This window comes from Capra hircus, chromosome 6 (genome assembly GCF_001704415.2).
Source record: "Capra hircus breed San Clemente chromosome 6, ASM170441v1, whole genome shotgun sequence".
Lineage (NCBI taxonomy): Eukaryota > Metazoa > Chordata > Mammalia > Artiodactyla > Bovidae > Capra > Capra hircus.
The window spans coordinates 36,368,395-36,391,937 of NC_030813.1; the positions used below are offsets into that span (position 1 = coordinate 36,368,395).

The 23,543-nt window shown below is 37.3% G+C and overlaps 1 protein-coding gene across 4 annotated transcripts in view; it reads left to right on the top strand.

The window, feature by feature from the left end:
* The window catches only part of FAM13A (family with sequence similarity 13 member A), a 342,045-nt gene that overhangs the window by 159,213 nt on the left and 159,289 nt on the right, over positions 1-23,543 (top strand). For all 4 annotated transcript variants that reach the window (XM_013964541.2, XM_005681435.3, XM_005681436.3 and 1 more), the window contains exon 6: positions 10,646-10,720. In XM_013964541.2, coding sequence (XP_013819995.2) covers positions 10,646-10,720 — 75 coding nt within the window. The remainder of the gene's footprint in view (positions 1-10,645; positions 10,721-23,543) is intronic.

A 23,543-nucleotide genomic window follows, 5' to 3' on the forward strand; every position in this document is an offset into this window, starting at 1 on the left:
AAGAGAAAACTATAATGGATTGTAATAATACAATCACAAGTCTAGATTCTAATGTTTAGAGGAAAGAAAGCATTAGTCACTCAGTAGTGTCTGACTCTTTGTGAGTCCATGGACTGTATCCTGCCAGGCTCCTCTGTCCATGAGATTTTCCAGGCAAGAATACTGGAATTGGTTGCCATTTCATTCTCCAGGGGATCATCCTCATCCAGGGATTGAACTCGGGTCTCCTGCATTGCAGCCAGATTCTTTACTGTGTGAGCCACCAGGGAAGTCCAAATTCTAATGTTTAGTGATGTTTCAATCTTTAATTTCACCATCCCTTGCTATATTCATTCTCATTCCTTTTTCTTTAATTAGAAATGACTGGCTGCCATTCTCTATAAAGCAATTTCCAAGAGACTTAAAAGACAGTTAAGATTGTACCTGTGAATATTATAGTTGCAGTTTATAAAGTAATGAGTTCAAAATATATCTGAAACTTTATTACTTCTCATCTCCTCCATTTATATTTCCTTGGTCCAAGCCCAAGAACTACAGATTTCTTCCCAAATATTTATATGATGAAAATCTGTTAAATGCTAGTTTAATTCAATTTGCTCCATTTATTTATGTAAAGATAACATCATACTGCTTTTGAGTTTTAATAAAACATCTTGTTCATTTGTTATAGTCAGTCAAATTAACATTCATTTTGCAGATGCAGATGAATTAAAGAGGAGACATTTATGGTATTGTAAGGAGTGGTCTGCAATCTGCCAGTGACGTTTATTGCATTCTGGTTGTGTGCAAAGTAGCAGTGTTCTTTGTATCTCCTTCCTGTAGGAGGCCTTAGGCTTTGACTGTTATACCCACTTATATCAGCATTGCTGTCTGTCCTCTGATCTCCAAGTCACTAAATTCAACCAAATCACTTGTTGTGGTTTGACCCCAGCCTACCATCTGCAGCTCTTTGACAACTGCCTGTCATAATAGTAGCTTCTTTGCCACTTGCCCTCACTCATCATCATATTATCCAAGTAATAAAAAAATGTATTATTATCTGATTCTCAATATCAAGAAGATTCATCACATTTCTTTAGTGGTTGGAAATTAACACTAAAGGGAAGGGAAATGTAGGAGTTGGCATTGTTCTCTTTATTCATTCAAAAAATATTTATAAAATACTAATGAATACTCAAGACTCCATGCCCTTCTCTAGGGGATCTTCCAACCCAGGGATCGAACCCAGGTCTCCCACATTGCAGGCAGATTCTTTACTGTATGAGCCACCAGGGAAGCTCTACTGAATACTGGGGATACACTAAACAAATCTCTATCCGCATGAAACTTTAAAGTCTACTGAAGTTAATATTAACCTGACTTCCTTAGGGGCACTGGTGGTAAAGATCCTGCCTACCAGTGCAGGAGACATAAGAGACACGGGTTCAATCCCTGGGTCAGGAAAATCCCCTGGAGAAGGGCATGGCAACCCACTTTAGTATTCTTGCCTGGAAAATCTCATGGACAGAGAAGCCTGGCAGGCTATAGTCCATAGGGTCGCAAAGAGTTGTCCATAGGGACACAACTGAAGTGACTTAGCATGCAAGAAATTAGTGTTCAATGCAGGATACAGGATGCTTGGGGCTGGTGCACTGGGATGACCCAGAGGGATGGTGTGGGGAGGGAGGTGTGAGGGGGGTTCAGGATGGGGTACATGTGTACACCCGTGGCAGATTCATGTTGATATAGCAAAACCAATACAATATTATAAAGTTAAAAAAAAAGTGAACAAAAATTTAATACAAACCTCAAATAAAAATAGATAACTCCAAAAATAAAAAATAAAAACAAATTAATGTATGATAAATCAAATGTAAAGTAAAATTGTGAATTACAGATTAGAATAAGTACCATGATTGAATTAAAGCAGATTAATGATTAATAAGTGCTGGGGCTTCCCTAATATTTCAGTTGGTAAAAGAATCCATCCACCTATAATGCAGGAGACCCCGGTTTGGTTCCCAGATCGGGAAGATCCACTGGAGAAGGGATAGGCTACCCACTCCAGTATTCTTGGGCTTCCCTTATGGCTCAGCTGGTAAAGAATCTGCCTGCAATGAGGGAGATCTGGGTTCAATCTCTTGGTTGGGAAGATCCCCTGGAGAAGGGAAAGGCTACCCACTCCAGTATTCTGGCCTGGAGAGTTTCATGGACTGTATAGTCCATAGTGTCGCAAAGAGTCAGACACGACTGTGCAACTTTCAGTAAGAGTGTAACCAGGGAAGCCACTTTAAATGAGATTGTTAAAGCAGGCATCTCTGAGGGGATGACATAGGAGCTGAAAAATGAGAATACACCAGCCATGTAAGGAAATAGTGGAGAGGCATTCCAGGGAGAGGGAACATGGGGCAAATGCTTGAAGGCATGAAGGGTCTTGGAGTATTTGAAGGTTGAAAAAGAAGGCCACTGTGGCTGAGGAAGGAAGGGGGCAAGTGGTGTGAGTAAGGAAGGGGGCAAGTGGTGTGAATGAGGTTAGAGAAATATGGATGGGCTAGGACTTGCAAGGCTATGTAGATAATGATAAAAAGTTTAGATTTTATTCCAGGAGTAATAAGACATTGCTTGTGGAGTGACCTCGTTTGATTTATGTACGTAAAGTTTGTAGAAGGCAGGATGATTGAAGTAATTTAGGTGAACAATGATGGCTATGACTGAGGTGGCCATGTACATAGAAGTGAATTAATCCCAGTTTACTTTGGAGAGTGCTGACTAGACTTGATGGTATGTTGATGGTGGGAGATATGGGAAAGAACGGCATCAAAGTCAATACCTAAGACCTTGACTTAAGTCACAGGGTACCATTTGATAATCTGGCAAAGACACTCAGGACTGAAATAATATGTTTTTGCTGATAAATCAAAAGATCAGGTTTGGACATACTAAATTTAGGTGCTTATTAGACAGCAAGGTGGAGTTGCCAAGTAGACAGAAATAAGTAGCTTAGTAGAAATGTCAAAGATAGTGATACAAATTTAGGAGTCACTAGATATTGTTTGTATGTAAAAGCAGTTAAAATACTCTGAGATCATTGTATCATTTGGGAAAAGACCTCTGCATCAACCCTTGAGTCACTCCATTTTCATTCAACTATTTATTCAACACATATTTATTGAGCTCCTGCTATATGAGGCACTTTCAGTGGCATGTAGTTTTAATAATAAGTAAGAAAGACCCTAATAGGTGACTCAGACAGTAAAGAATGTGCCTGTAATATGGGAGACCCAGGTTTGATCCCTGGGTGGGGTAGATCCCCTGGAGAAGGGAATGGCAACCCACTCCAGTATTCTTGCCTGGAGAATTCCATGGACAGAGGAGCTTGGCAGACTACAGTCCATGGGGTCACAAAGAGTCAACACGACTGAGCAACTGAAACACACACATGGGAAAGACAAGTTATTTGCTTTCATGGAACTTCTATTTAGTAGAGGAATGGCTCAGATGGTAAATAATCTGCCTGCAATGCTATAGACCATGATTCAGTTCCTGGGTTGGGACGATCGCCTGGAGAAGGAAATGGCAACCCACTCAAGTATTCTTGCCTGGAGAATTCCATGGACAGGGGAGCCTGGCAGTCTATAGTCCATGGGTCGAAAAGAGTCGGACACAACTGACTGACTAATACATACCCAAAAAACAAACCAATAACTAGTAGATATGTAACTTTATTGTATAGAGGAGAAGCAGAATCCAAAGAGATCATGTGAAGTTAGTCAGTGAGTTAGGCAACTTTTTTTCCCTACCAGTGATGATGTGGCAGCTATTAGAAGTAGTCACCTGGGTCACATGCTGCCAAGAAACTGAGTAAATGGAGACCAAACTGTGAATGTTTTCAGTACTTTCTGTGGAGTAGTGATTACTTAAAAAATAAAAAAATTTAAAAAAAAATAGAACAACAACAAAACAGATTTGGGGGCATCAAAGCTAAAGAAGTAGAGATCATGAAAACAGCTATTTTGGCGGAATGGGTTATGAAGGAAAGAAAAAAACTTGGGACCACCACTAGTGGAAGAAGTAAGATTAAGGAAGTGAGTTTTGTTTGATTATTTAGGATAATTACGAAGAGTGCCGGTGATTATGGGAATTGTCTAATAGAGAGGAAGTGGGAGGGTAGAATTGGCAGAGTGATGTCCTTGAGAAGATGAGAGGAGATAGGATTGAGGGTGGCATTAAAGGAATGGTTGATTAGGACCAGAATCTTCTATCATAACTGGAGGAATGGAGAGTGGCTTGTAAATTTGATGGGGAGAGTGCGGGGGGAAGGGTGATGAGAACTTTCTCTGATGCGTCTCTTTTTCCAGTGAAGCAAAAATGGAAGGAAAGGGGTTTGAGAAAAGAGGAGGAGACATGAAATATCACCTTGGAGAATAGAAACCTTAGTAAAGAAATGTAGCAGGACTGTTGTGAAGATTTATGTTAATACATTTAACATGGCAGTCAACCAATTCTATAATTTTATTTTCCCCAGCCACTTTCAGTTGCTCGATTCTCAACACAGAGAAGGCATACCACTGGATTCTTCCTTTTATGAGATAAATGCAGTGATTAAAGACCAGAGGAAGGAAATGGAGGGCATTAGAAAAGGCATGAAAGGTCCTGGAGTGTAAGCTGATTAAGGAGGGAATTAAAAACAAGAGGAATGCATAAAAGATTGCAAAAAATTAGAAAGGGATATTGTTCATTGATTTGGTTTACTCATTCACTACACTTGAGCTTCTGCTGTGTGCCAAACTGTACTGGGTCCTGTGAATATATTCATAAGTGATAGGATATAGGTCTTCTCATGGAGTAGGGTGCGATGGATAGTGAAGAATTGAAACCACTCAGTATTAAAGTCATATATTGCTGAGTGCAGTGAAGAAATAGACAGCATCAGCAGGTGGGGAGAGCAGTAGTGACACAGAGGAGGTGTTCAGGGAGGGCGTCCTCTCTAGTAAAAACTGAGCAGAGACCTGGGTGAAGTGCAGGCACACGCTGTGAATATCTGGGATCCATGGGCTCGGCTGAGGGAACAGCGACTGTGTTTGTATTTTTAATGTCATTAATAGGTGAATGGTAAAGCCAACAAAGTCGTGACACACAAGGTATTGTTTTCTTTCCCTATTGTGTTTTAAAGTGGTGTTTTCATGATACCAAAGTGACACAGCAGGTTTAAACAATTGATTGTTGCTCAGTCATTAGAATGGGCAGTCAGTTCAGTCAGAAGTCTTATTCAAGCAGTTGAAATGTTTAATATAAATATACCCTGTATAATATATTCGTGTCTAATTTATCATTCCATCCCCCAGTGACCAGCTTTGGAATGCCACACATAATAGGGTTCAGTTAATATTTGAGAGAATTTCCGTGTACACATATAGTTTAATACTTGCAAATAAAAACATTCCCCCTTCCAACCTTTACAAAGAAATTCTTCTAAGGGAAGAGTTTAAACACAAACCTTCCTTCCCTTTGCCCTGAGAATTGGGGATTAGCTTTAAAGGCCTTGCTTTTTAAATGTAGATACAGTTTATGTACCATACAGTTCACTTGTTTACAGTGTGCAGTTTATTGAGTTTTAGCATGTTTACAAAGTTGTACAACCATTCAGTTCAGTTCATTCGCTCAGTCGTGTCCGACTCTGCGACCCCATGAATCGCAGCACGCCAACCATTACCATTACCTAATTCCAGAACATCTTTGTCACTCCCAAGACCCTGACAGCCCCTAATCTGCTTCCTGTTGCTGTTTTCCTATTCTGGACATTCCATATACGTGGAATCACACAATAGGTCTGTCATTTGTATTTGGCTTCTTTCACTTGGCATATTGTTTTCATGATGTTATTAGCAGATATTAGTTCTTTCCCTTTTAATAGCTGGACAATATTCCATTGTGTGACTGTACCATTTTTTAAAATTTGATCGTCAGTTGATAGACATTTGGGTTATTTACATTTATGGACTATTATGAATAATGCTACTGTGAGCACTCATGTAAAAAGTTTTGTGTGGACATATGTTTTTAATTCTCAGGTATATGCCTACAAGTATAAATGGCTTTTTCAAAGAACAACTTTAAAAAAGCTTAATCTTTAAGCTGTTTCTCATAATATATTACTGAGTTTCCATACTATATCTGATTTAAAACAATAAATTAAGTTATTACCAGTTACTGATTTAAGCTACTAGTTGAATTACTTAATTTTTCTTTAGAAATCTGAGTAACACTACCCTGCAGGGAGCGTTGCTGGTGTTCTATAGCTCACTGCCACTGCTGGGGTGCCCACACCTCTGCAGCATTCTGATGGCACTCTGGGAATGCAGCTCTGAAGAGGACATGGCTTACCTTTTAGTCAATAAATACTGTTGCCTGGAAGAATCATGAAATCTTGAAATTTAAGACAAGATAGGATTCTTGGAGCACATATAATCAATCCCTTTGTTTTATAGATCTTTAAGCTGAGGGAGACATCCAAGAGGTTAAAATGCTTGCCTGGCTTCCTAGAGATGATTAGTTCAAGAACTAGGATGAGAAAGCAGATCTCTTGACTGCATTTTGTGCTGTGACTACTAAACTTCACAATGACTCTGTTGTCTGAATTTGAAGTCATAAAACAAAAAATAAAAGAATGTATGTAGGTGGCATTTTCAGTTAAAAGTTTACAGAAAGCACTCTCAGAGTCTTTTAGGGAAAAGCTGACTCTCAGCTTTATATTTATTAATTCACAGGGGCAGGGAGGCAAAATAAGGGTGATACCGTCACTTTTAAAGGGAATACCGTCACTTCTAGTTTATGCCTGAGGAAGAAAGAATTATAGGCATTTATAAACCCAGACAGACATAAACAAAGGTCAGTTATTCCTATTAACTTCCCTTACCAATCAGCCTGTTTTCTTCTCGTCACATTCTAACATTTACGTACTAGCAGTTCCAGTTTAAAAAGAGGTATAAGGATTATACCTAATTATATTACCCAAGTGTAGCCAAATTACACAACAGATTATGCAGTTAATAACTTGGACCTTTAAAATGTCATTCTGGTTATAGTTTATTCCTCTCACAGTGAGTCAGAAACAGGAATGGGTTCATTCACTATTTCCAGTAAACAGCTTCCCACCAGCAGGTGTTGTGACTGGTGGGAATGGGTAGGACTGGAAGGCGCACTTACTTGGACATCTCGGAACTGTACCCTTGACCCATACATAGGGCTGTGCGCGAGGCCACAGGCCGCTGAGTGTGTTGGCAGCACTGCAGTGACCCTCCCCCCACACCCCCTACTCTAGCTCACAAGAGGCTCTGCTCTCCTCCAAGTCTGGGAATACTGCTCCCTACAAAGCAGACAACAGGTGCCTGTGCAGACATGTGGCCCAGGCCCCATGCTCTGTGTGATTTCGGTCACATCACCTCAGGATCCACATCTCCCACTTGTAAAATCAGAGGAGGGTAGCTGAGCACTGGTTCTTTAAACATTCTCTTGGCTTTAAAATGCTGTAGTTCTACAACCTACTATTTTAAGATGTTGAGTATATTGGATGATAAGTAGTATCTATAGATGAGAAGAGCTCAGGCTTTAAAGTAATTCAAAATCATCTTTGAATCCTGTGTGACATTAGACAATTTACTTAACTTCAGTACACTTTTATTGTGTAATGTTAATAGTTCAAAGGGGAATAATGATAATACAATTATAGTACTTAACTCATAGACTGTTGAGGTGGAAATGGTATTATAAATGCAAAGTCTTTAGCACCATGTCTGATATATCCTATAATTTAGTAATTATTTATTAGTAGTGAGTAGCAGTATTATTTCCTTTAGAGATGTTTTATACTAATAATATACTGTTTTCTTTAGAAACAAAATAATCCCAGCAAATTTTAGCAAGGTATGTAGACTGTTCAGTTCAGTTCAGTCGCTCAGTCGTGTCCGACTCTTTGCAACCCCATGAATCATAGCACGCCAGGCCTCCCTGTCCATCACCAACTCCCGGAGTTCACTCAGACTCACGTCCATCGAGTCCGTGATGCCATCCAGCCATCTCATCCTCTGTCGTCCCCTTCTCCTCCTACCCCCAATCCCTCCCAGCATCAGAGTCTTTTGCAATGAGTCAACTCTTCACATGAGGTGGCGAAAGTACTGGAGTTTCAGCTTTAGCATCATTCCTTCCAAAGAAATCCCAGGGCTGATCTCCTTCAGAATGGATTGGTTGGATCTCCTTGCAGTCCAAGGGACTCTCAAGAGTCTTCTCCAACACCACAGTTCAAAAGCATCAATTCTTCGGTGCTCAGCCTTCTTCACAGTCCAACTCTCACATCCATACATGACCACAGGAAAAACCATATTAATAACCTCAGATATGCAGATGACACCACCCTTATGGCAGAAAGTGAAGAGGAACTAAAAAGCCTCTTGATGAAAGTGAAAGTGGAGAGTGAAAAAGTTGGCTTAAAGCTCAACATTCAGAAAACGAAGATCATGGCATCCGGTCCCATCACTTCATGACAAATAGATGGGGAAACAGTGGAAACAGTGGCAGACTTTATTTTTGGGGGCTCCAAAATCACTGCAGATGGTGATTGCAGCCATGAAATTAAAAGACGTTTACTCCTTGGAAGGAAAGTTATGACCAACCTAGACAGGATATTCAAAAGCAGAGACATTACTTTGCCGACTAAGGTCCGTTGGTCAAGGCTATGGTTTCTCCTGTGGTCATGTAGACTGTAGTTTTGTTTAAAAGATGATGATCTTAAAAAAGGATGATAATTAATTAGCTGTGAGATGAACTTGAAAAAAACTCATTATTTAGGTGATTGAATGGTAGGCATGATGGGAAAAGAAATGAGATGCAGAGGTAAAGGTTATGGAGCAAGTAAAAGAAATCTGACTTATTAGCATTTTTGTCAACTATCATCTTCCTGTTACATAGTTTTGTTCTATCTTAATCTAGAGATAGAATCATCTATGGAAAATTTACTAAACTTAATGGCTATTCAGAAGTGAATTCCTGTATTATTTTTAAAACAACAAGATTATTCTTTTCATGTATTCAGTTCAGTTCAGTTGCTCAGTTGTGTCCAACTCTTTGCAGCCCCATGAACTGCAGCATGCCAGGCCTCCCTGTCCATCACCAACTCCCGGAGTCCACCCAAACCCATGTCCATCGAGTTAGTGATGCCATCCAACCATCTCATGCTCTGTCATCCCCTTCTCCCCCTGCCCTCAATCTTTCCCAGCATTAGGTCTTTTCAAATGAGTCAGCTCTTTGCATCAGGGGGCCAAAGTATTGGAGTTTCAGCTTCAACATCTGTCCTTCCAGTGAACACCCAGGACTGATCTCCTTTAGAATGGACTGGTTGGATCTCCTTGCAGTCCAAGGGACTCTCCAGAGTCTTCTCCAACACCACAGTTCAAAAGCATCAGTTCTTTGGCAGTCAGCTTTCTTTATAGTCCAACTCTCAGATCCATACATGACCACTGGAAAAACCATAGCCTTGACTAGATGGACCTTTGTTGGCAAAGTAATGTCTCTGCTTTTGAATATGCTATCTCGGTTGGTTATAACTTTCCTTCCAAGGAGTAAGTGTCTTTTAATTTCACGCCTGCAATCACCATCTGCAGTGGTTTTGGAGCCCGTAAAAACAAAATCAGCCCCTCTTTCCACTGTTTCCCCATCTATTTGCCATGAAGTGATGGGACTGGATGCCATGGTTTTCGTTTTCTGACTGTTGAGCTTTAAGCCAACTTTTTCACTCTCCTGTTTCATCAAGAGGCTCTTTAGTTCTTCTTCCATTTTTACCATAAGGGTGGTGTCATCTGCACATCTGAAATTATTGATATTTCTCCCGGCAATCTTGATTCCAGCCTGTGCTTTCTCCAGCCCAGCATTTCCCATGATGTACTCTGCATGTAAGTTAAATAAGCAGGGTGACAATATACAGCCTTGACGTACTGCTTTTCCTATTTGCAGCCAGTCTGTTGTTCTGTGTCCAGTTCTAACTGTTGCTTCCTGACCTGCATACAGGTATTATGTAGAAATAAATAGTGAATCTATCCAACCCCAAGCAAGCTGCCACCCATAATCTCTGCTCTTATTTTTGCATGTACTATATTGACGTGAACCAGGGACTTAGAAGCTTAATTATTTTGTAAACAGATACTCTGATAATTTTCTCAGGATATTGATATTGTCACTATTCAGTAGCAGTTTGCTAGATAATATGAAGGAATTTGTTTTATGATAAAATATTTATAGAATCAAAACCCATTTGTGAAATACTTGGAGAAAGTTGGAAACTCAAAGTTTGGTGTTGATGTGTTGGGAAATTACTCTTTAGTTCTCCAAAGGAGAGATGAGCTATCTGTGAATATGTAAGTGACATGATATATCATCTTAGAATATCTATGTCCTGTAGGTACCAAAGTGATTCTGTCACTGTCTTATGTTACTTCACTGTTGTATGTGGTGAAGAAAAGAAATGTTTTGGCTTCTCACTACAATCTCACTAGCTTCTGGTGTGAACAACTCAATCCAGAAATGATTTTCACTGATTAGGGTAGTGAATTAGGGTAATTTCTGATGCGGGCAGTGTTCTTCCATCTCTAATGTTTCTTTCATACTTCTTTTATAGGAGGCCAATTGTAAGAACATCCTTCTAACAAAAGATTTCGAAAGAGACGCACAAAAGCCATCTCCAAAAACCAAGGTAGGCTATCTCTGCTCTTTACACAGAAACATTTAGGAAGACTCTTTATCTTCTTGTGTTTCCATGTTCTGTTGCTTGCATTTCCCTCAGCACCACCACCCCACCTTATTTGGACCTTGTGGTCTTAAATATAACATATGCTTTATATGTTATATTTACTGTGTAATCCAGGATTATAGTCATCTAAAAATGCTCAACACACTTATTATTTAACTGTGATATTTTTATTTTTGTATTGCCCACTATTTTTTTGTATTTTACATTGATGTATATTTGATTTACAATGTTGTATTAGTTTCAAATGTGCAGCAAAGTGATTCAGTTGTACCTATACATACATCTATCATTTTTCAGATTCTTTTCCCAGGTAGATTATTACAGAGTGCTGAGTAGAGTTCCCTGTACTATACAGTAGGTCCTTGTTGATTATCTTTTGTATATATCGTAGTGTGTATATGTTAACTCCAACATCCTTATCCTCACCCCTACCTTTCCCCTTTGGTAGCCATAAGTGGTTTTCTAAGTCTGTGAGTCTGTTTGTGTTCTGTAAATAAATTCATTTGTATCGTTTTTTAGATACCACACATAAGTGATATCACATATTATTTGCCTTTCTGTTGTGTGACTTACTTGACTTAGTATGATAAGCTCCACATCCATCCATGTGCTTCAAATGGCAATATTTATGACTAATATTCTGCTGTATGTGTATGTGTATACATACACACACACGTCTTTATTCATTCCCCTGTCAATGGACATTTAGGTTGCTTCTATGTCTTGGCTGTTGTAAATTGGGGTGCATGTATGTTTTTGAATTATGTTTTTCTCCAGACATATGCCCAGGCATGGGAATGCTAAATCATATGATAGCTCTATTTTTAGTTTTTTGAGGAACCTCCATACTGTTCTCTATAATGTCTGTACCAGTTTACATTCCTACCAACAGTGTAGGAGGGTTCCCTTTCCTCCATACCCTCTCCAGCATGTATTAAGACTTTTTGATATGAACTATCTTACATATGATAGAATAAAGGGTATAATGTGTAAAATTTTGTTTTCCTTATTAAGACAATTTCAAAATGCACATATTTGTTTTGCTACTGAGAAGAAAAACTCATTTGACTGAAAATATATTGCAAGAATTTATTTGATATACCCAAAAGAGTGATTGCATTAATTTTAGAGCCGCTTTCCAAATCTTAAATCTTTTAAGTAGAACTTCTCCTATATACTGGGCTTCCCTGGTGGCTCAGAGGGTAAAGCGTCTGCCTGCAATGTGGGAGACCCAGGTTTGATCCTTGGGTTGGGAAGATCCCCTGGAGAAGGAAATGGCAACCCACTCCAGTATTCTTGCCTGGAGAATCCCATGGACAGAGCAGCCTGGTGGGCCACAGTCCATGGGGTCGCAAAGAGTCAGACACAACTGAGCAACCTCACTCACTCACTCTCCTATATACTAGGTGTATATGATATTCCTAATTGGCCACTGTATATTTTAAACTTATCTATTTTTGACTATTTTGGACCTTCTTAGCCATGCACAGGCTTTCTCTAGTTGTGGTGAGCGGAGTCTGCTCTCTTGCTGTGGTCCACGGGCTTCTCACCGCAATGGCTTGTTTCAGAGCCCAGGCTCTAGAACCCATGGGCTTCAGTAGTTGTGCACAGGTTCAGCAGCTGTGGTGTGTGGTGCATGGGCTTAGTTACCCTGAGGCATGTGGAATCTTCCCAGACTAAGGATCAAACCTGTGTCCCCTGCATTGGCAGGAGAATTCTTAACCACTGAATCACCAAGGAAGTCCTGTGACATTTATAGAGCTACCTTTTGGTTTTCTCCAATTCTAAGACAAAATTTTCTCCAAATTTTCTTGAGTACATTGTGGGCAAAATTTTATTTTATTTATTTTTTTTTTCTCAGTGTGTATCTCCACGTTTATTTAGATTTTCTTGATTTTTCACCATTTTGCAATTTTCTTGTCTTCAGTTTTAATTGCACATTATTATAAAAATGATTTTTAAGTGTGAGTCATTACTTAGCATCTTACAGTAAAAGTCTACAGTTGTTTTTTTTAATTTTTAAAAAATCTTTCTTATGAAACTTTTTCCACCTTTTTTTCTGGAAAATTGTTTTAATTTTTATGCTTTTCTTTCCAGATCAGACTATTTTTAAAATCTTTTTCATTAATACATTTTCTATACAAACTTACATAACTTCAGTTCTCTAGAAGAAATCTTGTTTACTGTCAAAAATATGCTCACCAAAACAAATGCCTTGAAAAATACAGGATTTGAGAAACATTTTTAGGTAACATTTGCTTGTTATCTTCATTTTTATTGGTATACCTACTTTTAGGTGAAGAGACCTTAGATGAATCGCTTTCTAAATGTAAGATAATCTTGAAACCTGTCATAAAAATTGTTTGGAGGGATTCTTTTATTCTTATGAAATTAATCCAGTTTGGAATATTTCAGGCATATAGAGAATCAGTAATTAACATGCATTGATTATCCTCTGTGAGTCTCACTGTATTGTTCATGACCAAGCTAATTAAATAGAGAAATTGCTTCATTGGTTAATCTGAAGTTTGTGACTTTAGCTTTTTTGTGGTCTTACATGAGCAAGTTTAAATTTACATGAGCACGCTAATCTTTGCTTAGCGTTGCTTACTTTAGACGTGATTAAAATCCTTGTAGTTTCAAATCCCCAGAAATGAGGCAGAGCATGTGAGCTACACAAGATTATAAGGCACTAACTCTTTCACCCAGATCGTATTAAAGATCTTTTTTCCAGCAGTTGATCTTTGAAAGCTGAAGCTGAAAACACCTTCAAAATGTAGTTGATATAAAAAACAAAATGTGGATGGTGTGTCCTTTCTAGAATGACTTAGGGAGCTGTGAGAATGATGCGTATCCTTGGTACTAATGTTACTTCATTTGGCCTCCATAGCGGTCTTTCTCAGACAGCTCTAGTTACAGCTGTATGTGCCTTGGACAGCTACATATTTCTCATCCCTATATGGCTAGAGATGTAAAATGGTAATCCAGAAATGGCATGTGTCCCATTGGCTCTGGAGATGTCTCTCTAGTCTAAGCCATCTGTCCCCATCTGTGTTCCCTCTGCTAGCTGTTGTCTCTGCTCTTAGGCAATGGGGAGGATTGTATTTCTCTCCCTTACACAGGAAAACCTCTTCCTGACCTGAGTCTGCTGGAAAAAATAAATGATACCTTCATTACACAGTGCCATGATACTTCCTGGATGAGCAATGATCACCAGCCCTGTTAGTTCAAGGACATGCTCATATAACCATTTCATGCCCCATACTGGATAGACTACATATGCAAACAAGTAACTGGAATAGATGAATAGAAGGGAACATGAAACAGATTTTTAAAGAGGTGTAAAACGTAGGCATAGCTTCTTGTAACCTAGTATGATCATGATCTGAGGAGAAGAGACAAAATCTTCTTCTGCCTAATACAAATGCCAGTGGCTCTAAATAAGCCTCATAGCTCATATTCATTGGTCACAATATAAACCCTGAAGAGAATCCAGGAACTGAGGGGGAAAAAAAAACTCTTTCTTCTCTCTCTCCTTGGTGTATGACCTAGACTTCCCACTTAACTTGCTATGTTCTTGTTGACCTTGGTTAAAAAAAAAAGTTCAGGCCATTGTATAAGAAGGACTGTCCAATTAATTCAGTGCTGGGTGAAGGTGTAAAATACAAGATAACCTGTTTCCTTTCTGATTCCCTGATAGCTCAGTTGGTAAAACTAAAATTAGAAGCACATAGTAGTTTTAGTCACTAAATTCTCCTAGTGCTTTTATAAATGTTTCTTTTAGTAAACCAAGTCATATTAACTATAAAATGTGTGATAAAAATAGTGCAGTTATCAAGTAAACAGTTATATAGTAGAAGCAACTGTTAAATTATTTTTATTTTCAGAGGTTAATGACTTCAGGAATCATGCATCATTTATGAAGGAGATTTTATTCAAAAGGAAACCAGTTGTCACATTTGTAGTTTCTTAAATAATTTTTTAAATGCCTATGCCTATTAGCAAAGTAAACTAGAAACTTAGAATAATGTAGAATTTTGAGAGATTTTAGTGACAGTATGATTAAATTTACAAATTAAGTCATTTAATAAACATTTAATTTTACCAAGATTCAAAGTTATTTTAAAGTCATTGTTAATGGATGTGAATGTATTTTGTGGTTGCTTTAATTTATAAAACATTCTAATTAGTATTCTGCTTTTCCACTGAATGTTGTTTCAGTATGTATTTCCATGTTATCAGCTTAGCTTGTGTGCTTATTTAATAAAAGTAATAGTAGTAGTAGCAGTAATAGTGATGATTGCTAATACTGATCAATGCCAGACACTATAGTTAATATATATATAATCTAATAATCATAACATTTCATATGTTGTCATACCATAGTCAACTATTCTGAAATTTTGAAACTGCTTCTAATTATCATTAATATAAAAAGCCTTACTTGATAAATGTTAACCAAAGAGTAATTTTTAAACACTTTTATTTTCTTAGGGTTTATGACCTATAATAGAATTAAAAGATAAAAATTGTTTTATGATTAATATACCCTAACTTACCATCTCTCCTCCCTGTTTTGAAATTGTTTACAATTTCAACACATGTTATTATAGATTAACTGAATGCCTGTATGTATATATAATAAATATCATAATTTTGTAGGTTTTACAATTGTATATTAAAATGTACAGTCTATCACCTTTTGCAGTTTTCTTTTTCCTGTTCAATAAAATGTGTCCTATCAATATTCACTTTCAGTAAGAATATATAATGCAGTTTACTTAGATATTCTAGATTTTTCTATTTGGGTTGTCTCCAATATTTAGATGACTTCCAGTATTTTGCTATTACAGATCCATTTTAAGCGAGTAATTTTAACATGATACCTTTGCACCTATAGAAATAGGATCATATGTAGATACATCTTTGTCCAGGTATTACAAATGCTCTTAAAATGGGCCAGTTTGCATGTTCAGCGGCTGTGTGTGACTGTTTCCATTTTTCACATTCTCTGAAATCCTTGGTAATATCAGAGTTCTTGTGGTTGTTTCCCCCAGTCAAATGAGTGTAGGAAACAACTTGCTATTGCCTTAGTTTGAGTTTCTCTAATTTCTTGTCATCACAGAGACAATTATTTTTCACTGAATATCCTGTGTTTCTCCATTTCCCAGCCCCATTGCAGGTAGGTGAGGCCAGCCAACTACTTTTGACAGTAGGCTGCGAGCAGTATGACAACTCTCAAAGGCTTTTTCAGCCCTTTTTCATAGCACATTGGAGAAGGCAATGGCACCCCACTCCAGTACTCTTGCCTGCAAAATCCCATGGATGGGAGAGCCTGGTGGGCTGCCGTCTATGGGGTCGCACAGAGTTGGACATGACTGAGCGACTTCACTTTCACTTTTCACTTTCATGCATTGGAGAAGGAAATGGCAACCCACTCCAGTGTTCTTGCCTGGAGAATCCCAGGGACAGGGGAGCCTGGTAGGCTGCTGTCTGTGGGGTTGCACAGAGTCAGACATGACTGAGTGCCTTCACTTTCACTTTTCACTTTCATGCATTGGAGAAGGAAATGGCACCCCACTCCAGTGTTCTTGCCGGAGAATCCCAGGGATGAGGGAGCCTGGTGGGCTGCCGTCTACGGGGTCGCACAGGGTCAGACACGGCTAAAGCGACTTAGCATCATAGCACATTAACTAGACCATGGAACATACGTCTGTGGAGCTGCCTGTCTACTTGCATTGGATCTGTGTCATGACTTAAACCTCTGGTTTGTTACACCACTGAGATTTCGGAGTTAATTTGTACCTTCACTGTGATATAGCCTACCACATGGGCAGTGTGTTTTTCATGTGTTTATGTTTTCATATGTTTATTAAACTTTTATCATATTTTTAATTATTAATCTATGTGCTGTTTCTCCTACCATTGCAAATTTTGCTATTTGGTTGTTTTAATTTTTTCTTAATGATTTATGAGAGTTTGCTGTCTATTGTCAGTTATATGTATTCCAGATACTTCCACCCAATTTTCTGGGGTTTTTTTTTTTCAAACTGAATATAGTGTCGTTTAATGTTTGAAAGCTTTTTATTTCAGTGGACTTAGATTCATCAGTTTTGGAGTTTTGTGCTTTTTTACATCTTGTTTAAGAAATCCTCACCTACTTTGAGGTCAGTTCAAAATCTTTTTTATTATTTTCCAAAAGTTTTAAAGTTTGCTTTGCATATATATAGGTCTTAGTTCATTTGAAATTGAATTTTGTGTATAGCATAAAGTAGGATCCTCATTTTATAGATGAAAATCAGTCAACTCAGTGTATTTGTTCAACAGTTTCATCTTTTGTCCACTTTTTGAAATAGTATTTCCATTATATGTGAAATGTTTTATGTCTGTTTCTGTACTGTATTATTTGTTGCTTTTTCTATGTGTTTCTTTTATTTCATTACCCCAGTGTCTTAATTAGTGATATCTGATAGTATATATTTCTTCAACTTTTTCTTCTTGAAAATTATCTTTGCCATTCTTGGTCCTTTGCTTTTGCAATTAAATATTGTCAAGTTTTATGAGAAATTTTACTTAGAATTTAAAGTGAATTAATCTCATGAACATGGTGTTCTATCCATGACCATCATGTAACTTTCTATTTACTCAGATCCTCTTTAATGTCTTTGATTTTAAAAAAATTATAATTTCTTCTAACTATTCCCCAAGTTATAATTTTTATTCTTGATCTTCTTTTTGTAGATATTATAAATGGAGTACTTATTATATCTTCAAACTTTGTTGCTGATGTCTTCAAACTTTGTTGCTGATGTTTAGTGTTGAAACTGATTTTTATTGTTGACTTTATATCTGAAAATCTTGTCAAATTTTTATTAGTTCTAATATTTTGTTGAGCAATTCTCTTTGACTTCCTTTGTAGACAATCATATCATCTGGAAATAATGAGAATTGTTTATTCCCTTTCAAGCCTATTATCATTTAATTTCTTTTCTCTTGTGCTATGTTCCAGGACTGCCAGTATAAGGTTAAATAGAAATGATGATAGCATGCCTTCTTGCATTGCTTCGTAAGGGAAAGTTTCTACATTTGATTTTTATATATTATCATGGCATTTTTCTTTTTGTTTTGGGGAGGTGAGGGACGGGGGTCATTCTTTCACAATACCAGGCACATAGCAGACCTCTGATAAAATCTTGAAAATGAACATGTAAATTATTTGCTTCTTGTTTTTTGTTTCACGTGGAAGTAATTAGTGTCCGTATGTTTTCATATGTGTTTTTTTCATACATACAGTCATTAGGTTTATGATGTTTGCTTTCAGTGCTTTGTAGGTATGTTTTATAAACATGTTTTGCTAAGAATTTTATTTTGAGTGAATGTTAAATTTTAGCAAATGTTCCTTCACATTGGTTACGATCATTGCCTGGTTTTTCTCCCATATTCGTTTGTTGTGGAGAGTTACATTCATGGATTTTCTAATCTTAAAGCAACAGTGCCTCAATGGAATAAACCAGTTCTGAACCTGACCTTGATACATGTTTTTAAATACCTTGAAAGTTTTGGATGACTGATATTTTACTTAGTATTTTTACATCTAAGTTAATAAAATGTTTTGTTCAATCAATTTTTGGTATAAAGGTTGTGCTAGCCTAATCAAATGGACCGAGGAGAATCTTTTCTATTCTGTGAAACAATTTAAGATGAGGGTTATCAGTGCCTTCATTATTTGATAGAATATATCTATAAACATGTCTGGGTCTAATGAGGTTTACTGATTTATGTGTTTTTAATTTTGTTTTGCTTTTTAAATTTGTTTGGCAAGTTGTTTTTTAGCTGCTTATTCAATTTATTTTGGGCTTGTAGTCCTATTCATGTTTTTGTTAATTCTTAATTATTAGTTTTTTATTAAAATATAGTTGATTTCTAATATTATATTACCTCCAGGTACATAATATAGTAATTCAAAAGTTGTATAGATTGTATTCCATCCGTAAAGTTATAAAATGTTGGCTATATTCCTTGTGCTGAACAATATATCCTTGTAGTATATTTATTTTATATGTAGTAGTTTGTACCTCTTAATCCCCTATCCACAGCTTTTCTTCTCTCCCTTCCCTCTCCCCACTAGTAACCACTAGTTTGTTCTACATATCTGTGAGTCTGTTTCCATTTTGTTGTATTTATTCATTTATTTTTTAGATTCCACATACAAGCGATAGAGAGTATTTGTCTTTCTCTGTATGACTTATTTCATTAAGCATAATACTCTTAGGTCCATCCATGTTGTCACAAATGGCAAGATTTCATTCTTTATTATTATGGTTGAATAGTATTCCATTATAGGTGTGTGTGTGTGTGTGTGTGTGTACACATACCTTCTTTATCCATTCATCTGGTGAAGGGCTCTTAGGTCGTTTCCATGTCTTGGCTTTTGTAAATAATGCTGCTATGAACACTAAGGTGCATGTATCTTTTCAAATTAGTGTTTTTATTTTCTTAGGGTATATACCCAGAAGTAGAATTGCTGGATCATATAGTAGTTCTATTTTTAATTTTTTGATGTTATATTTTCTAGAAAATAGTCTATTTTAATTAGCATAAAATTTTTAATGTTTCCTCTTATTTTTAAAATATTTATTGTAGTCTTTACAAAATCTTTGTCTGGTATCTTTTTTCATTTTTGCTATTATCTTGGGGCATTTTCTTGTTTGTTTTTGATTAGGATTGCTAGAAATTTGTTTGTTTTCTTAGACTCTGCAGCTTTTAGTTTTGCTGATTCTCTATTGTATTTGTTTCCCTGATTCATCAACCTCTGCTACTATTTACTCTATATCTATTATTCTTAAGGTAGATCTTTTTTCTTAATGTTTATCACTTTTTCCTCCACAGACATATATTTTAAATACATTTTCTGTGATGTGATACTGAAGCTTAATGACCAATTCTTTTATTTTTTTTTGTTTTCTTTTTTTTATTTTTCTTTTTATTTATTTTTTTTATTTTTTAAATTTTAAAATCTATTTGCTTTGCTTATTAACGGCCTCTTCTGATGTGTCGAGTGTCTTTATTACATTAGAGAATTCTTTTAGAATCATGTAATTTTCTTCCTTCCTTTTATTTTGGTAATACTTTCACAATGCCAGGACATAGCGAACCCTTAAAAATAATTAAAAACAAATAAATCAATCAGTTTTAAAATTTTTATCATATAAAAGCAGTGTCATTTGTGTGTGTGATTATAGAGAATTTGTGCTTGTAAAAATCTAGTAAAATTTAGTACATTTTCCTGTGGAAAGAGTTCAGTAACCACTAAAAACAATTATTTCTGGAATTTAAGATTCTGGGCTTTGTTTCTTTTCCTGATTTGTTCCTTTAGAGCTTTTCATCTAGTAATTTCCCATCTGCTTTGTCTGCCCCCATATGCTAGTACATACAGATATATGTTTATTTCGCCAGATGGAAAGTGTTCTATATTTTTCCATCTTCCCTATATAGGTGCTAGATAATAAAATTCTCTTTGCCTCTTTCATTATCTTGGGAAATCACTTTGCAAACCTGTCTCTTCAGTGCTAAGTAGTATAAAATTTTGAAAAGTGAATACCTTTGTTCATTTATTACTAGTTATATCTATGATTGAATCTTTTATTTTTTGCAAGCATATTCTTTATTTAGTTTCATAAATCATCACTAATCTATTTGAAGAATTCCTGGATCTCTTTATGATTAATGACATATCAGTTCAGTTCAGTCGCTCAGTCGTGTCCGACTCTTTGCGACCCCATGAATCGCAGCACGCCAGGCCTCCCTGTCCATCACCAACTCCCAGAGTTCACTCAAACTCACGTCCATCGAGTCCGTGATGCCATCCAGCCATCTCATCCTCTGTCGTCCCCTTCTCCTCCTACCCCCAATCTCTCCCAGCATCAGAGTCTTTTCCAATGAGTCAACTCTTCACATGAGGTGGCCAAAGTACTGGAGTTTCAGCTTTAGCATCATTCCTTCCAAAGAAATTCCGGGACTGATCTCCTTCAGAATGGACTGGTTGGATCTCCTTGCAGTCCAAGGGACTCTCAAGAGTCTTCTCCAACACCACAGTTCAAAAGCATCAATTCTTCAGCGCTCAGCCTTCTTCACAGTCCAACTCTCATATGCATACATGACCACAGGAAAAACCATAGATTCAGTTATTTAGATAGTATTTTCCTATGTTTTATGATATTTTAAAACATATATACGCATGCATGCTAAGTCACATACATATGTTATCAAGTAAAAAATAATACAAAGTTAAATAGTGATTTTAAAAGATAATACAAATATGCTATATATGATTATGCCTGCATAATCTCTTAATCTAATAACTTGGCTAACGTAACCTCTATACTTAGCCTCTTTCCATCAGATGTTATAACCTGCTGTGACCCCAGGCCAAGGAATGGAGGGACCTCTGTGAAATGTCTCTTGATTAGCACTGCTGTGGCATGCAGAGCATAGCTGGCCTGGTCTCACTGGTCCTGAGAACCCAGCTTCCTAAGTCTGGGTCTAGATACTTGCTCACTAACTTTCTGCAACCAAAGTGATCTCCTCTTGCATATCTGCTCTGCTTTGAGAAACAGCCTGAAGCTCATGCTCAGTTTGGACATTTCATCTCATCTCTTCTCCACTGTGTGTCTGGGATGCAAAGTTGAAAAGACTCTGTTTCTTACCTGAAGGAACTGGAGCCCAGACATATATACTAGCAACTAAATTAAGACATCACTATGCCAGACCGGTTTTCTGATCTCAGATCTACGTTTGAGTTTACTGTCGTATTTGGCAAACAACCAAATCTTAACCTGATTGCCATGATTGCTTTTTAGCCCTAAAGATCTCACTGACCTTTTTGTTCCAATTTCCCCTGGTTTGTCCTGTTCAATAAGTGTGACCAGTCTGATCACAATCATTAGTGACAACTTTTGTAACAGCCCCATAATATTAATGACTTCATTTATAAAGTTTATTTCCCACTCCTGTCACAGTCCAATGCACCTGGAGGAGGATTTATAGGTAGAAATGTCCAAACAGTGATTCAGGTCTCAGGCTGCTTCCATCTTTCAACTATGTCATCTAAAAGGTGGCTTCTAATCTCAGGAGTGAAAAAGAAAAAAAAGTGTGTGCAGAGTTCATAGATATTTAATCACCTTAGCAACAGAAGTAACTCTTGTCCCTTCTGCTCACATTCCAGAACTCAGTAGCATTTGTGGGAGTCTGTAAATGTAGTTTTCCAGTGTGCCCAGGAAAAGGAAGATGAACTAGGAATTGATGAGTACATAACATTGTTCTTTCTACAGCATGCCCTTCTGTTTGCCAAATACATTTTTTTTTCCATTTCTCTTACCCTGCAGAAAACACACTCAGCCCTTCTGCATGGATGAAAATCCAAAGAACCAGCCAGTCATTACAACCAACTCAATCTCCAAAATATCTAGGAGACACATCAATGCTCCTTCAGGTCTAGACATGGTTCTCCTTGTTCTGAGACTCTGTGAAATTAAAAGACAAATTGTCCATCCCTCCACACACATCCATCCCATGTACAAACAGTACTGTTTGTACTAAACAGTCTCACTCACACTCCAGAACACACACATACACGTGCACAGATGTCATGGAGGCACTTTCTGTGAGGAATTGCGTTTCCTTTTTCTCTCTGAAAGCTGCCTTCACCTTTTAGAATTTTCTCCTTGTCATTACTCCCCTGTCAGTGAGTGCAGTGATTGTATCTTCCTTAAACTACATCTTGCCTCTTGTTCATGGAAGTTTGGTGTCTCAGGAATTGTTTTACCTCTTGCATAGCAAAGACTTCTTTAGTTTGGCCTGATATTTTTTTGTAATAATGGTAGTGGTTTGTTGATTCTTTTGCTGTGGTGTGAGGCAAGGTTTATAGTAAACTCCCTCCAAATGTAAAAACATGATTAACATCCTATCTGTTTGCTTTCAGTCATTTCCATGAGGCAGTTAAAATCGTCAAAGTATGTTGTTTTCTCCTCTGCCTTCAAAGCTCATCGGAATGCCTCCTTAGAAGAAATTAACCAGAATCCTACTGGCAAGGGATTCTGGGAAATGCCATTTCCTTTCTTTATACCCCATGCCATACACAGTTGTCTTATAAAATCACATGAAATTATGTTTCAAATAAGTACAATGGACTGTCTGCAATTAAGTTGATTCCAGTTGACTTTGTGGAAGAAATAGAGGTTAAGTCAAATTTTTGTGTAACAGAAAGAGGGTTTTAGAACAATAACAAAAAAGGCACTTGTATGAACAAAAAGATAATAATTATTAGAGGGTTGGGGATTTGTTTTGGCCAGGTTTGATGACAAGAGGAGAGTGAGATGACTTTAGAAAGAAACAGATCTTTGGTGTACATGTTACAGAAGCATCTCTTTCACTCAACAGCAGTGTGGCCTGAGGCATATTATAGAAGATTTTACAACCTCAGTATTCTAACTTATAAAACATAATAACATATAATAATCATCTTATAGATGTCACTTTTTGAGTATTTACTGTTTGCTGTTGCTAAGTCACTTTAGTAGTGTCTGACTCCTTGTGACCCCATGGACTGTAGCCTGCCAGGCTTCTCTGTCCATGGGGTTTTCCAGGCAAGAATACTGGAGTGGGTTGCCATTTCCTCCTCTGGGGAATCTTCCCAACCCAGGGATCGAACCAGCGTCTCTTAGTTCTCCTGCGTTGGCAGGCAGGTTCTTTACCACTAGCGCCACCT